Genomic DNA, 15,934 nt, shown 5'->3' with positions numbered 1-15,934 from the left:
CCTTCAAGTCTCTCTGTGCCACCTTCACGTCGCCTCCCCTGTGTGTGGACTTGAATGCGCCCCCCACCCCCCGCCATTACAAGGACAAAAGAAACTGCTTCCAGGGTCCAACCAGATCCTCCACGATCCCCACTGGAAGGCACTTTAACATCACGCCCGCCAACACTCTTTTTGCCTCGTAAGGCATATTCACAGGTTCTAGGAAACAGGACGTGCCTATCTCTGGGGGAGCATTCTTCTGCCCACCATCCCATCTCAGGCCACGGCTCCGAGATTCCTCAGCTCTGGAATCTGTCGCTTCGAGACTAGTTTTCCCTGGCCCTGACAGGGGGAGCCCACCAAAGGCACCCTTTTTGCCTCACATCCACCAGCTTTTCTAATCAGTTTAAATAAAATTCTGCAATGACAGATTGTTCTCAGACCTGTCCCTCAATTTAAGCTTTTATTAATTTTTTTTATTTTAGAAGGGTTTATATTTGGGAAAAGTGATGAGATTTAGGAATGGGTCTTTATATAATGTGGCTTAGTTTGGGTAACTGGCCAGAAAAAAAGGAGGTCTACAAAAAGCCTACCTGGCCCTTCGTGATTTTTGTCTAACGTGTGTACTTAATGGTATCAATTCCTTTATTTCCCAAGAAAAATCTACACAAAGAGACAGACTCTTTTCCTCTAGCCCACCCACCCGGAGGCCAACTTGTAACCACCCTGCACTGGTGATCAGAGCTGCAGGAGGGCCCCCCGCAGCCTCGGGTCCCGGGCGCAGGTGCAGCGGGAGACGCGGCCAGCCCACCCGGAGCTCCTCCACGTGCAAGCACCTCTCCCAGGCAGGCCCGGACGTCACAGCTGACCGCGCCCAACCTGAATGGTCAGAACCGAAGGTGCTGTGAGCAGCAGGGGCACTACTGCCATGCAACAAGCACCTGAAGTTTTAGGGAAAGGGTCTAGTGAAGGTGAGTCTGGAGACCAGCCTTCTGTCTCTGGGGCCGGTGAACCCAAGGCCAGCATGGAAAGGAGTGCTGTGACGTCACAAAGTCACAGGGGATATTAAACAGCACAGAAACGATTCCCAGGTATCTTTTTATTCTCGTGGGGGAAGTAATGAGGCCTCTTCACTTTTAGAGGTGCCAAGGATTGAACCCAGGACCTCACGCATGCTAAGCATGTGCTCTACCACTGAGCTACACCCACCTCCCCATTACCAGGTCTTTCTACAGCAGGTTATTAAGGATACAGGTTAAAGCCCCAATTTTGTTTTAAAAGTATTGAAAACTGACTAGACTCAATGTTTATCACCAGGCGGTGGGATCACAGGTGATTTCAATTGACTTTATCGTTTTCTGTGTTTTTACAAACAGGTGTTATTCTAATGAGGAACATGAATGCTTAAATAGACGTAAACAGCCAATATATGAAATGTGTAACATCACAGACGTGGACGTGAATGTGACTTTGACAAGCCCAACCCCAGAGAAAGGATGACATTTTAGCAGCCGAGGGTCACATCCTCCCCGACCCAGGGCAGGACTCACTCAGGCAGCCCGGGCTTCGTGCATCCTGAGCATCGGCGAAGCCACAGAACAAGAAACGCCTTCCCCAGGGTTACCGGGCCAGGTGAGTGGGAGCATGTGGACCTGAGTTGGACTCATTTGATCAGCTCTTCCCAGCTCCCCTCCCTTATCTGAGCCATCGTATTTATAGCAATCAAGTTAATTATTGTACTGAAGGAGTTCCTTTGTCAATCACCTAACTTCAAGGGCCTCCTAACCGCTCCTGTGGCACACAACAGCGTGACCTCACGACTCACTGCGTTTCCCTAGGGACCATTTGGGGCGAAAGACGGGAGACAAAGGAGGGAAGAGCCTCGTCACCATCACCCTTGCACAACTGAGGAAGGGCCAGGAGCGGGGAGACACCCAGGACAGCAGGGGATCCAGGAAAAGAGCCTCTGCTCAGTTTCGAATCCGATTTTATGGGCATCTTCAGCCACATTTATTCTGCGATACTTGATTTACCAAGATATGAATGTCCTGCTTGGCTATTCCATAATCTCGGATACGTGTAGGAGATCACTGACCCTCAGACTAGCTGTGGGCCTTTCTTCTTCCAGAACTTCGTCGGGCACCACCAACAAGGAAGATGGAGCCGGCTGCTTGCTGAGCTGGAGCCTGGCCGGCCCCCCAAGCCCCCACTCAGAACACAAATGCTCCCCGGACACTGTCAACTGTCCGGCAGCCCCCGAGCATGTGTGCACCCCCCGCCTCACTATAGGGCCAGGCTCACTTCTGCGGGGCCCACGGACCCACCTCAGTGCCTTGCAAATGGCTTAATGCGCTCAGCGTGTGTTGAATTCAACTGAAATATCGGTAGCTGGGCCACTGCTCCCCCTGCACGCGCCCTCCCTTGGACGCTCTCGTTTTCAGGGGCTGGTAAACACTCTCTGGCCCTAAAAGGGAGTCTGTGCATGCTGCCCTCCCAGCAGGGGATCTGACTCCACTTCTCTTCTTGTTCACAATATTCCGCCACGTTTCTACTCTTTCGAGGACTGAAAACCGTAGAACTCTCCAGATTATGTTTTTTTCCATATAAATTCTAAACAGTCCATTTGTAAGGAAGCCGATAAAAGACAATCTATGGAGAACAGCTTGTGACTTGATACATTTCTCACTGGAGGGACCGAACGTGTCATTCGTCCAGGTTTCCAAACAAAGAAATTGGAAATTTTCAGATCTGAGATGCTACAATGTCTCATGGAAATCCTGCAGTGGGAGGAAATACAGGCTGAAAGTGAAACGTGAATAAATGGAGAGCAACAGGGGGAAGCCCTCAAGCTCAGGGGGAAAAGTTAGAGGGAAAAAAATCTCGAGAAACTAGAAGACTGGACCACGGTGGGTGAATAACGCGCACAGACTCTTCCCTCCTCTGCGCCCCAGCCCGCTGCTGCCCTCGCAGGGGCAGCGACGGCTGCCAGTTCTCCCGACGGGCCCCAACCCCGCAGGTGGTTGTAAACCACGCAGCACCTGGCCGCTCTCACCTGTGCTGCTCACCTCTACAAAACGGCCGGCCGCGTCCTGTCCTCAAGCTGAGCAGCTCCCTTCTGTCTGCCCAGGACACCAGTGTGTCTCATCTCTAACTACCAGGTGGCACAAGGGCCCACGGCTGCCCCAGACAGGGAGAGGCCACAGCTGGACAGAGGCCGATGGCTCCAGCACAACCCCGCTCAGCCACCCCGCTCGGCCACCCCGCACGGCCACCCAGGTGCCGGGGAGAGGCCTGTGCTCCCCTGCCTGGGGATCCCGGGAGCAGACCCTGAAGTGGGAACGCTTGGGCTGGGCTGTCCCTCAGGCCAGCAGAACCAGCAGAAGCCCCGGTGGGTTCTGTTGGGAGAGAACGGCGGACTAAACAAGCCCACTTATCACACTATAAAAAAACAACATCTCCTCACCGAATTTTCCTTGATTCTTCTCTCCATGCAAGGCAAAAAGAAGGGACTTGGGTCTTTTTAACCACAGAATAAATCATCTCATCTTTTTAAATTCCTACCCCCTCCCCATTCCAATGAAGGAAACTTCTTTACTTCTGCGTTCGTGCCCTGCTGATCCAGTAACTTCACACACTTTATGGAGTGTGTCTTATGACAGGTCTGAATGGTCTCTTAAACCAGCGTGTTAGTTTTATTGTGTCTGTATTCTCCGCAGTGACCGCAAGTGCAAGAAAAATCCTCACGCGCTCCTTCGATGCCCCCTAGTGGCACTTTACGGAATTGCAAAATTGAGTACTTCAAATACTTTTTCCTTTTGCCGTATTTTCTACTGAATCTCGGAAACCCTGTCACAGATCCAGCTTATTGCCCACATTCTATCGCATAAAGAAAACAGTGTGTGTGAAACGGATTTTTATTAGAGAGCTTCTCAGAAATGATTTATATGCTGATTTAGCGCTGCACTTAACCCGAGAATCCTTAGTGGTGAGAAGGCTGACATTAAAAATAATTATAGCTTAAAGGAGCATTTTCGTTCGCTACCAGGTTGAAGAGGAAATCAATGGCTTTTAAGTATAACATCTTCAGAACAAAGGTAGAACTGTGCAGCCAAGAGACACAGACCTAATTTCTAGCTTCTGCTTTGTTACTAAGCAAGCTCTCAGACAGGACGGGCCCCTCTGGCCCTGCCTGCTGCGAAGCGAGCCTCACGGGGTCTCTGGTCACTGCAGAACCCGATGTGAAATTCTACAAGCCTGCAGGTCAGGCAAGAATGAATTCAGACGCAGAAACTCATTTACTACAGAAATGGATTTGTCGGCGCAGGGGTGGGAGTGTTCCCTAGCATCCAGATGACTGCATGGTCGCTCAGTACTTTTTCAGACAGTTTACACACAAAGTTAAATACGACGGAGTTCCCTGAAATTCCAAAGTTCACAGGCTAAATCCTCCTCCTGGCCGGACACGGGTGACCGCGCCCCCTGCAGGCACAGCCACGCACACGGGGAGGAGCCGCTGCACCTCCACGAGGGGCGCGTGTGCGCGCGGCGGTGAGGGCGGCTGCGCAGACGACCCCGCGGTGAACACTCCTCAGATTCTTTTTTCTTCTAGACCGGACGGCTGTTTATGAATCCTATGTTTAAGCACAGGCTTGCAGGCCCCACGTGCGCCCACGGAAGGGCAGGTGACAACGTGGTGGGGGGCGGGGTGAGGGGGGGCCCCCGAATCAGAAAATCAGGCAGCACTGTCGATGCTCCCAGCGCTGACACCGCTGCTCCCGACACGACAGGGAAGAGCACAGGCTTACGTTTTAATTCGCTGCACACAGCAGCGCCTTGGCTGGGTTCCCAAATTTTGACATTTCAGATACCTGATAAGACTGCTATGTTCCCCCAAAGGTACACGCTATGAGCATCTGGGAAACACGGTCCTGGATGAAGGTCCAGGCCTGACCCCAGGGGTCGTACCCCCAGGGCGACTATGCGGGAGCTGCAGCTCCCGGGACCCACCCTTCTCTGCAGCCCAGTTTCGGTGCCTGGAAATGGGGGGCTGGTCCAAACTCAAGGAACCCGGTCTTCCCTCTGCTTCCCTTAGAAGGCACTGCACTCCTGGTGTCTCCACAGTGACGCAGTCAGCGCCCTGGTGAGAAAACTCAAGGAGACACTGCGTTTGTGACATGCAGCTCTCGGCCGAAGTCACAGCTCCACATGGCACTGGGGACCAGGCTCTGGACTGTCTGCCCTCAGGGCGGGGGCTCAGGGGTAGGGCTAGGGGTGCTCAGAGACCCCACCTCATACACCAGAGAGGGTGCGTTGGCAAGAGTGAGGACCTCTGGCTCCCCACATGTCATCCCAGCCAAGAGACCTACGGTTAGCTCTTAAAAAATCAAATGATTACAGGAAATGAGGTTATTTTTATATTAAGGGACAGATATATCGAAAGTAATATTTGGAAAAACCCCAAGAAGTTATGATTATTTTCTGTCTATAAATGATAAGAGCTTTTAAAATGAAAACACCCCAGGTGGCCAGGGTGCAGAGGAAGGACACGTTCTGGAGGAAACCTGAGTTGATACAGACTCGCGGGAAGGCCAAGGCTGTCGGACAAGGACCAAAAGCTCTGAAGCTGTCCGAGTCACTGCCCAGCAGGCTCTCGTCTGGGGGTGCGTCCTAGAGAACTGATGAAGGACGGAGATGAAGCTTTAGGTAAAGCGGCATCTGCTAAAGCATTAATTCTAGAAGAAATCAATAAATGGGGGGGACACAACTATGAAATGTCTCAGTGGATTGGGGCAAAAAGTTATTATACTCAATGGAATGCAGTGCAAAAATGAGAAATTATTTTGTAGACAAAGTATTTTTGCAAAAGAGCAGGCTATAAAATGTTACAGTGCCCGATGAGCCATTTTTTTCCAATACACGGGCAGCCAGGCAGACACGCCGCCCCGAGGCCTCAATGACGCCACGGGGTGGCGGTCTGACCGGTGGTATTTATTTCTATGCTTCGATATCATTTAAAAACCGTCTCTCTCTTTTCTTTGGCAAGTCTCAAGAAATCCAACTTTCTCGCTGAAGTTTTCCATCCACTTCTCTTACAGACAAATGTACAATCTGCTTTTCGGTTTCCTGTTCCCTAAACCAGGGAAGACCACGGATGCCGTCAATGCATCACTCTCCTCTTCACAAAACTTCCAGCAGCTCTGACTCACACTAACCCCAGACTCCAGAGCCCAGTCTTCGGGGGTTGGGGTTCCCACCATCTGCTCTGAGCCTGACCCCCCCACTCACTCTTGGAACCAGTGTGGGGCCAGGCTCCCCCGAGAAAGAGCAGGTAAAAACATGTTCACAGGGAAAGGCTACCCTTGCAAAACATGTCACAGCTAAGATGTCAGCCTCCTTTGAGGTTTCCTTCTGTCTTTCATGAACTGAACCTATCTGATGCCAACCTAAAGGCTAGTGGGCAGTTCCTCCATGAAGGACGGTTCCTCAAAATCTGGCAATGGTCATACTCTATAAGGGAAAATATGGTATAAAGTAAATAGAAGATTTCACAATACCTTGAAAACGTCAGCTATCTCCCAAGACTTCTGACTACCCCAGCTAAGTAATACTTTCCTGTTCTTCTGATCAGAGACTCTGTGGAGGGTTAAATAGGTCAAAAAGCACATCACCGTTTAATCATCTTAAAAACATTAGAAAGAGCAGAACGCCGTGGCATTATGAACAGATTATGAGCAAAAATAAAAGCCATTTGTATGCATTAATGATACATCAAGCTAATTCAAGCTGGCTAAAGTCATTAAGAGGAACCCTGGGGCAGAACTCAGCGATGATGCCACGGTGCAGAGAAGTATTAAAAGAACCATTTTCTATGGCATTGATAAAATTAATTCTATGAGCAAGAGAGGGGGTCTTAACATGAAAATCAAAACAGAGCACGTTTACTAATAGTGTGTTTAATGATCTCGTGTTGGTAGTGTGAGAGTTAATTCAGGCATTTCTGTGCACGTCCATGAGCAACGGGGCCCACTCAGCGTTCCCAGTGAGAGAAACGCAGCAGGAGAAACTCCAGACATGGGGTAAGGAACTTCCAGAAAAGATCAAGGCCTCTATAACACGACATTCCATGGCACCATGAAAGATAGTTATTGTCTCTCTCTGTTTATAACACCATCAATGTTAATAAAGATGTTAAGATGATGTCTGCGATAATTTCTAAAAAAGTCTAAACACCCTTCCTGTAACGGTTTCTTCTACCCCTGTATCAGAAACTGGTTTACAAGAATGGTGAAGTTTCACACCTGCTTCCAGACTGTTAAGGCCAGGAGCCGCAGTCCATGGGAGCAGGAACCACACTGAAGACTGAGATATGCCCCCCTACCCAAAACCTGTCATTTTGGGTAAATGAATTTAAGCAAATCAATGGATATTCTAAGGCGATAATCCCTCTTTAAAAGTTGGCCTCTGGGTCTGCTAAATGTGGATGAAAGATAAATTCTTAAAAACGGCAACACCTAGATAAGAAGATGCCAGACAAGAAACAAGCTGATTTGCACTGGTGACAAATTAATCATCCTGTTTTAGGACACTGGGACTACTCAAGGCTCATCACCTTTTAGCCCTGAGTTACACTGGTGCAGCCTGGTCGTCCCTGCGTGTTGACTGTGTTTGGAGAAGCTGGTCACAGATCACGTGCCAGCGGCTGGGCTCATCTGTCACATGTGTGTTTAAAACGTCCCACCCTTAAGAATTTTTGATGTCGATTATTTTTCCTAAAAATAGTAACTCAAAAATTTTTTTTGTTTTTCTTCTTTTAGCTTCTGAAAAAAATATGGCTTACTACACCAAATGCTGATATTTTTGTTTTGGTATTATTTCAATGTGATTTAACCTTGTTAAAATTAATTAATTAACCCTTAACCAAAGAAAGCTGCTTTGGCTAAGAAATTAACTGAATTTGAAAATGCACATATAAGGGCTACTGACCATGTCATGTTTTATAACAGTCGTCACTGTCAATCATTTACTTTCCCATTCAGACAAACAAGGGCTACAGCACAAACAGAAAGACCCACCCAGACCTCCACATCCATCCTTCTTATACATACATACACACCCTCCACCCACAGGCTCAATCAGAAGTTGACTTAACGTTAACACCGGATAGGGATCTTTTCAGTTTGGTGCGAGATTATCAACCATGGGTGGATGTGGCCCTTCTGGAGACAACTTGCAGATTCTGATTTCCATGGGACCAGATCACGTTCAAAGCTACCAGGCAGTGACAGCCAATGACACCTGTGGTTAATGACAGCCGGGCAGCCGCCACACCAGGGTCAAGACCGCCTACGAAGGCTCGACCAGTTCCCTCTAGAGGAACGTGATGACTTTTCTTCGTTTTAGCATCACTCAGGCCTTAGGTAGGCAACTTTTCTCATGTCATTCCTGTTCTCAGAAAGCTTTAAAATATTAAACGTCTTTATTTTTTACTTTATTTTTTCATGCTTTTTCCTTACAATTTATTGAGATAAAACTGACATACAGAATTGTATATTTGGGGGGATAATTAGGTTTTATTGATTTTTTTAATGGAGGTCCTGGGGATTGAGCCCAGAACCTCATGCATGCTAGGCAAACACTCTACCACTGAGCTAGACCCTCCCCGCAAATGTCTTTTTTTAAGTGTAATTTACGCAGCTGAACCTTTTGTGCCCGATTGTAATACACCCCAACCACCCCTCTGTCCCAGGAAGCCCCGCTCGGAAAACTTCCCAACGCAGAAAGGGCAGAGAGCGTGTGCCGGGCGCAGAGGGCGTGTGCGTGTGGTGGCAGGGACGGGCACAGATGCAGTGAAAACCTCAGGCGGGGAAGGACACACTGGCCTGACCCCAGCTGTACCACGCAAGCTCAGGAAGCGAAGACCTCAGAGGATGTGGTTCCCGGCTGCAAGTCAGGCCTAATCAGACTATCTTACATCATGAGCCCTTAAACTGCGAGACAAATGCTAGTCATTGTCACAGATGATTAAAAAAATATATATGAACACCGAGTGACTCATCAGTTCACCTTTTCAACACATACTAAACGCCACATGCACGTCCACAGGTGGCTTGTTTTTGAACATGGAAAATCTTATCTTTGAAAGCTCCTTTGGAGGGAGGACTTTATATACATAAACAAGTTGGCCCCAGTCTGACCTCCGACATAAAGAAGAGAGGGGGCAACAGCAGCAACAGCACAAACAATGCAGCGGGCCCCCCTGCCAGGCGAGCACGGAGCTGGCTCCGGGGAGAACGGGACAGGCCCACGCGTCCTTCGACAGCACGACAGAAGACTGCGGTGTCAGCCAAACGAAACGGCCGGACACGAGGCCGCACTCGGGGGGCCCCAGCAGGCTGCGCGGGCGCAGTGACGCCCGAACGCGCGCCGTTAAGTGGCACCACCTGGGCCCTTCAGTCCAGCCACCCGTGCTCCGGACACTCGCGTAATGAGAGCCAAGCGGCTGCAGACGGCCCCTGTGGAATGGGTTTCAGCCTCTGAGGCAAAGGATGGAAAGCCAACCGAGGCCCCCTGCTGGGCCGCCCAACCTCCGACGGGTCACTCGACCTCAGGCCTCAGCATGGGGGAGCGGGGAGCGGGGAGCCGGGCCCGGAGGGCCACCCCCGGGCGGGCGTGAAAACCACGTGGAACAGCCTCCACGGAAGGGCCTTCCAGCATGTTAACTGCAGCGCAAGTCTAATAACGAGCTGGGGGCTGGGGGAGGGCCTGGCTCAGTGGTAGAGCACATGCTTAGCATGCTCGAGGTCCTGGGTTCAATCCCCAGCACCACCATGAAAAAAGTAATTAAATAAATAAACCTAATTACCTCCCCAACCCCCCAAATTTTTAAATAAATAAAGAGCGGGGTGATGGCGTTGAAAGGCTGCCGTGGATCTCGCTAGTACGGGGACCACGTTGGATAAATAACCCACCAGGACGGAGAGGGGAAGCCCTGCAAGTGTCAGGTCGAAGCAGCGCCACCAGGAGGCAGGCACTGCCCTTCAGATGCTATCCCAGCTCCCCCACCTGCACGTACCCGAAACCAAATCGTTTCCTGTCATGCGAATAAGGCAGATCTAGTCTAGAACAAAAGGTCTCCCGCGTGAGATTACTAAGCTATCCCTGACAGACCACAGTGACAAAAACCGGCAGTTTGGGTGGGGGGGATTAAGCAGTTTATCTACTTCTTGGTTTGTATGGATATGAACTTGGTCTAACAATCATGTCAGAGCAAAATTGTGCATGTAGGTTTTCCAACCATGCTATGAATAGAAGCTTAAGAAATTATACCTTTAGAGTGGAGTGTGCCTTAACACGTGTAACAGGCTGTCTTGAATGAGGATCTTACAAAGGACTGCAATTTGAGAATGTATGTGCAAGAATACTAAATTCTGCATCCAACTGACGTTGGGAGGCATAAGAGAACAGCCCACTTACAAAACAATACTGCTTACAATCCACATAAACCTACATCACCTCATTCTAGAAGAGGGAGGGGGAGGGGGAGAGGGAGAGAAAAAGGGCATAAAGTAGCTCAGAGAAGGGAAACTGAAGCAGCTTTTCTGTACCATCACCCAGCTCTATTCCCCATTCTGAATAAAGGCGAACCACTTGTCTTTAGGTATCAAAGATCTTTGAAATATCACATACAAGTCCGACACCACCATTAATTATAAAATATACCCCCAAACTCAGGGAGTCTGTCGGCTCTCTTCTGTAAGATGACAGACAAACACCTGACTCCCCCCACCCTCGGGCTGAACAGGCCAGCCACCCGGGACACAAGTCACTCTGCTCCCCCTTGTCTATGACACACCGTCACTGGTGGCAAAACAAGTGACACACGCAGACACTGGATGTGAGGTGACAAACCGAAAAGTGTTCAAAGAGCGACTAAAGTCCACAGTTTCCAAAACCCAACCACAGGAAGGTAAAATCGCGGCGGCTCCCTCACGAAGACGCCGGGACAGAGCACAGAGCGCACTTCCCTCCCCGCAAGGTGGCGCACGTCACCCTCCAAGGGGCACTTCCACCACACAAACGGCCTCTTACTCCCTTTAAGCCTGGCGTGGTCTCCTGAGGGTGGCATTTACTTCCGCTGTTGAGCTGTAAGTGTTTTAGGCTACCTCCGGACATCTAGGTGGAAAAGCCCCACCCCACCCCCCTCCTCCACCTGCTGGAGGCTGGACTGAGCCGCCCCGGAGGACAGGCTCACCGCGGGGGCTTCTGCCACTCAGACCCCGTTCCTTTGTAGAGAGAGGAAGACATTTCAAAAAAAAGATTCCTTCACATATCCAGGCCCTACTCTGAACCGATGGCCAGGACTTTCAAAAATAATCTAATGCCAAACACAGAAACCACCATCATAACACTGAAAAGACAGAAGCCTGCAGTTACCCTCCAGGACCAGGCTGGGGGCAAACGGAGCTGCAGAGACTGAGGGACACAGGGAGGGGCCGGGTAGGCCGGGCGGCCTGACTGCATGTGTCCGGCCCGCGGGGGCCTCTGCATCCTGTGCAGGGCTCTTCTGGGAACCCAGACCCACAGATGGGTAACCAGGCCCCACGTCAGATTCAGCCGCCCAGATTCCGTCTGAACTGGACGTGTACTAAATCTCAAAAGGGGAATCGTATTTACGGAAGCCTCTGTGGGGGTCAGATGGTTCTGCTCCACAAATCACACAAACTGGGACGCGGAGGGTGATCCCAGGCCACTGGTGCTGAGAGGGCCGACGGGGCGCGCCCTAGTCCATCACCCGCCTTCTCTCCACCCTCCAGACATGATGCCGCTTGTATTTCTGGGTGACTGTTCCAAGTTTATCCCCCCACCTGGACTTTCACTTCTTCACCAAGGCTGGGGCCCCTGCCTCTGCTTCCAGTTATATCTCTACCTCTAACCAGAGTCACGGCAGGTGGAAAGCTGGTGCTCACACAAGGGAGGGAGGGAGGAAGGAAGGAAGGGAGGGAGGGAGGGAGGAAGGAAGGAAGGAAGGAAGGAAGGAAGGAAGGAAGGAAGGAAGGAAGGAAGAGGCAGGCAGGCAGGCAGAAAGGCAGAAAGGCAGAAAGGAGAACCTCGCTCCTGAAAGACTTTCCAGGAGCCATTCAACAACTACACCAATAAGAGAAAGTGAACAGACATCCCATCTCTCCGCTAACTGCACACTGTCTTCTGGTTCAGGACACTAGGAAAGCACAAGTCCAAGAAGCAAGGACTGAAGCCCCTGGTCTCTTACAAAGTCAAGCCGGGCAGGAGTTTTCCCCGCAGGGGCAGGTGAGGGCGGAGCTGGGGGGACACGGTGGGCCTGGTGGACGCTTTTATAGGCAAGCTAAAGGTTACATAGCAGTGACCTGCTTTTTCTTTATTCTTCCCTTCTACAACACAAAGATATAAAAAGCACACAAATAAAAGCAAGCCCCAGGGCACAAAGGAAGCCGGAAAGTCAAAAAAGAAATCCAGGTACGCCGAGTCCGTGAGTGGGCAGAGAGCCTGCGCTCTGAAGATGCGCCCCCACGTCCCCCTGATGGGCAGGTGGACAGGACCCAGATGCTTTGTTTTAGTGACAAAGTGGTCAAGGCTCTAGGCTCCTAGGACTGGGGTTCAATCCAGGAGAGTGACTTTGATCCAGTTCCGTGACTTTTCCGAGCCTTGACCTGTTTCGCTGTAAACCTTCCAGGTCTCTCCTCTTCCCTTGCGGATCAAAGTGGATGGTCATTGCTGAGGATTTCTGAGTACTCGGCAACTCCCACCTCGGCCGACAACTACTCTCACCACTAACAACTGAACAGCTTATGATCAACAAACAAAAGTATATATACCATCTAATTACCATATAAAACATGCAGACCCGTCCCAATTTTATTTTAAAACCTTATCTGCGTGTAAATAAAAATACTTGAAGAACAAAAATCACAAGAGAAGCTGTAGCGTTGTGGACGTCACTCCCTCTCCAGACTCTGCACAGTCCAAACATTTAACAGGATGGATTATGTCTAACATAGTAACAAAGCGCACCGGAAATCTCCTAAGCCTGTGAGAACTCGCAGTGTGAGTTTAAGGTGCCTGGCGGTGGAATCACTGAGCTGTCACAGCAGGGAAACACTTCGCTGTTTTAACCCATGCCCTTTGGGAAGGTCCTTCCTCCGGCCGCCCTTACCAGCATCCAGCCTGAGGACGACAGCACGGTGCCCCCCGCACACGGGCACCAAGCCACCGCCTGGACACTCTGGACGCCGGGCATGGAAGCACCACAGCTTGTCCTCCCCAAGTGTGAGTTGCTATATGATGTATAAGCTGAGTTCACTTATTTCTGGGACGTTCATGTTGGCAAACCTCGATCAACTGCCAGGAAAGCAATCACCGTGGAGAAGCTCACGCCTGCGGCTCATTCCCATCCCCCATGGCAGGGTCGGCAGGCTGTCTGTGCGAGGCTGTCTGTGCGAGGCCCCAGAGCGACCGTCTCGGGCGTGGGGGGCCACCAGGTCTCGTTGGAACCACTCAACTCTGCAGCGAGAGCCAAGAGCCGCCCCGCCCAGCCCTCCCGTAGCCGGCGGACAGAAAGGGCTACTGGCTGGACGTGGCCCGTGGGCCCCAGGCCAGGGAACTTTCATCTGTAACACTCCACTTGACCCCTCACAGGGGTTTCAGCTGTTCAGTGGCAAACGGCCACCTTGCCCCGTTACAGCGCACCTCCCGGGAGGGCCCCCGGGCCCCCTAACATTCAAGGACCTGCGCTGGTTCTCAGTGTGCTCTGCCCCCAGCCTAAGTGGGTGCCGCCCCGAGGAGGTCCCGTCGCCATGAGGGGAAGGAGGGCTGGGGCGCAGAACCCCAGGGACATCGGGCTGTTTGCAGGGGATCCCGAGATGCTCGGAACTGGCCGGGGGAGGGGCGGGAAGGAGCGTGAGGTCTGAGAGACGACGTGGGGCAGGTGTGCTGAGAACGGTCTGTGGGGAGGGCAGAGGGAAAGAGACGGCCGGCTTCGAAGAGGAGCTTAGTTAAGGGAAATGGAAGAAAACGCAAAGATGGACACCACCTTCGCAATTTAGTAAAATGGTGAGTGTGAATGCTTGTCATTTCATCTGAAAACTGACTTGAATGTTTGAAAGAAAAGCATGCATTTCCCAGTCTGGGGAAGTGCCAGGAGCGGTCCCACCCTCACTGGTCTTACTCACAGTAACCAGTCTCCCCAGGGCTGGTGCAAAGCTGGGCCAGCCTCTGGTGAGCCCAAGCCGGCTGCCCTGCTTGGCCCCAACATCCCCCGGCAGCAGAGCCAGGGGTGCAAAGCTAGGTCTACAGGAGATTAAACCAGAAGAGGAGGGGGCCTCGGATTCCCTTCCCACGACTCCCATCAGAAACGGGACGCTTTGCTGAAAGCATCCGTCTCCCTGGTCTTTGATGACAACCTACCCTAGACCCTCCCGACCCCACCAGACCAGAGCCCATCCCTACGGCCCCCCGCCCTCCCTCCCTCTCACCACCCCTCCTCTCTCCACCCGCCCCCTCCTCCTCTCCCTGGCATCACATTTTGTATGTGAACATTTATCCCCTTGGGGAACCGTCTGCTCCTCCAGGAGAATTTCCCGCCTGAGGTGTGGTGTCCTGGAGGTGAGGAGTCAACACTGAGGCAACAACCGAGAAACAGTCCCCAAGCCCTGGGGCTCGCTCCCAGCCCCCAGTCCCCACACGTAGTTAAATTTGGCCAAACCTGACTCTCTCTCCTTTCTGTTTACTCTCCTCAAAGCTTAACAACTACTTAAGCCCTTCTTTTTTTTTTTTAACGCAGCTGCGTTAAGAGTGCGTCTACATTGAGTGGAGACGCTGCGTGTGCACCTGACACACTGTGTGCATAAATTAACAGTCTGCGGAATCCTGCAGGCCAGAAAGGTCACAGGATGGGACACACGGGGCTGCTGTGGGGTGGGTGTTCAGTGGGCCTTCTGAACACAGCACAGAGCCGGGCGCCCCTCCCGCGGGCAGTGGGCAGGTTCCCATCATCCATGTGGACCCATGAGCTGCTGTGTGGTTAAAAGATGCTGCATTCACAGCGGGAGTATTTACCGTCCTGAAAGACCCTCTCCACGTTCAGCCCGTACGTGGCACATGTCTCGTAGTACGTGCACCTCTTCAGATCGCTGGAGAGCTTCCGCGCCCTGGCGTCGTCGATGACCCGTGGGTTCGTGGAACTTATGGCATCTGTGAGAGACGGACAAGAAGCGGCAACACGGTGACCACGCGAGCTCCAAGGCCTTCCCACCAGGTCAGCGCCCCAGGGAGCTCGAACCCCGCACCTCGCTCGGCAGGGATGTCACTCTTTTAAGAACCTGGAGTTTTAAAACCATTATTCACTTCCCAAAATAATCATCCCAGACACCAGAAGAGTCAGCTGTTTCAGAGGCCCCTGCTTCTGAGAGTGAAATAAAGGACTGTCCGGAAAACCCGAAGAAAACAGCGTGAGAGGTAAACGGGGCTCCAGAGGGGAGTACTTTAAAAGGGAAGAGGCCCGCTCACCACGTGCAGTGACCTTCTCTGCACAAGGCGCCGGGAATCGCACCCTGTCGCCCGGCACCGCCCCTCCTGGTGCGCCTTCCACCCACCGGAGCCCATCGACTGCCTGGTCCTGTTCTAGGGGCAGGGGTGCCTGGGAACAAAACGGACAAAGATCTGCACTCTCATGAGGGGCTATTAGGCCAGCTGGGGAGGGAGGCAGAAAATAAACAAGACAGAAACGAGGAAGGATGGAGGCAGGGAGGGGTCAGCAGGCGTGCACTCTGTCAGGGACGCCCCTCCTGCAGGAGGTGCAGGGCCGGCCACTCCCGGGTCAGGCGGAGCGCCTGATGTTTAAGGGAGCCTGAGGGGGAAGGGCAGGAGTGGGAGGTGACGTGGGCACGGGAGGGCCGCAGACTCCTGTGCGGGCCACGTTCGG

The 15,934-nt window shown here is 51.9% G+C and overlaps 1 protein-coding gene across 6 annotated transcripts in view; it reads right to left on the bottom strand.

The window, feature by feature from the left end:
• The window catches only part of AGAP1 (ArfGAP with GTPase domain, ankyrin repeat and PH domain 1), a 510,942-nt gene that overhangs the window by 288,982 nt on the left and 206,026 nt on the right, over positions 1-15,934 (bottom strand). For all 6 annotated transcript variants that reach the window (XM_072961887.1, XM_072961884.1, XM_072961886.1 and 3 more), the window contains exon 6: positions 15,070-15,204. In XM_072961887.1, coding sequence (XP_072817988.1) covers positions 15,070-15,204 — 135 coding nt within the window. The remainder of the gene's footprint in view (positions 1-15,069; positions 15,205-15,934) is intronic.

The sequence above is a fragment of the Vicugna pacos genome, chromosome 5, assembly GCF_048564905.1.
Source record: "Vicugna pacos chromosome 5, VicPac4, whole genome shotgun sequence".
NCBI classification, from domain to species: Eukaryota; Metazoa; Chordata; class Mammalia; order Artiodactyla; family Camelidae; genus Vicugna; species Vicugna pacos.
The sequence above is the reverse complement of the archived record's forward strand: the minus strand, read 5'-3'. Positions and strand labels throughout refer to the sequence as shown.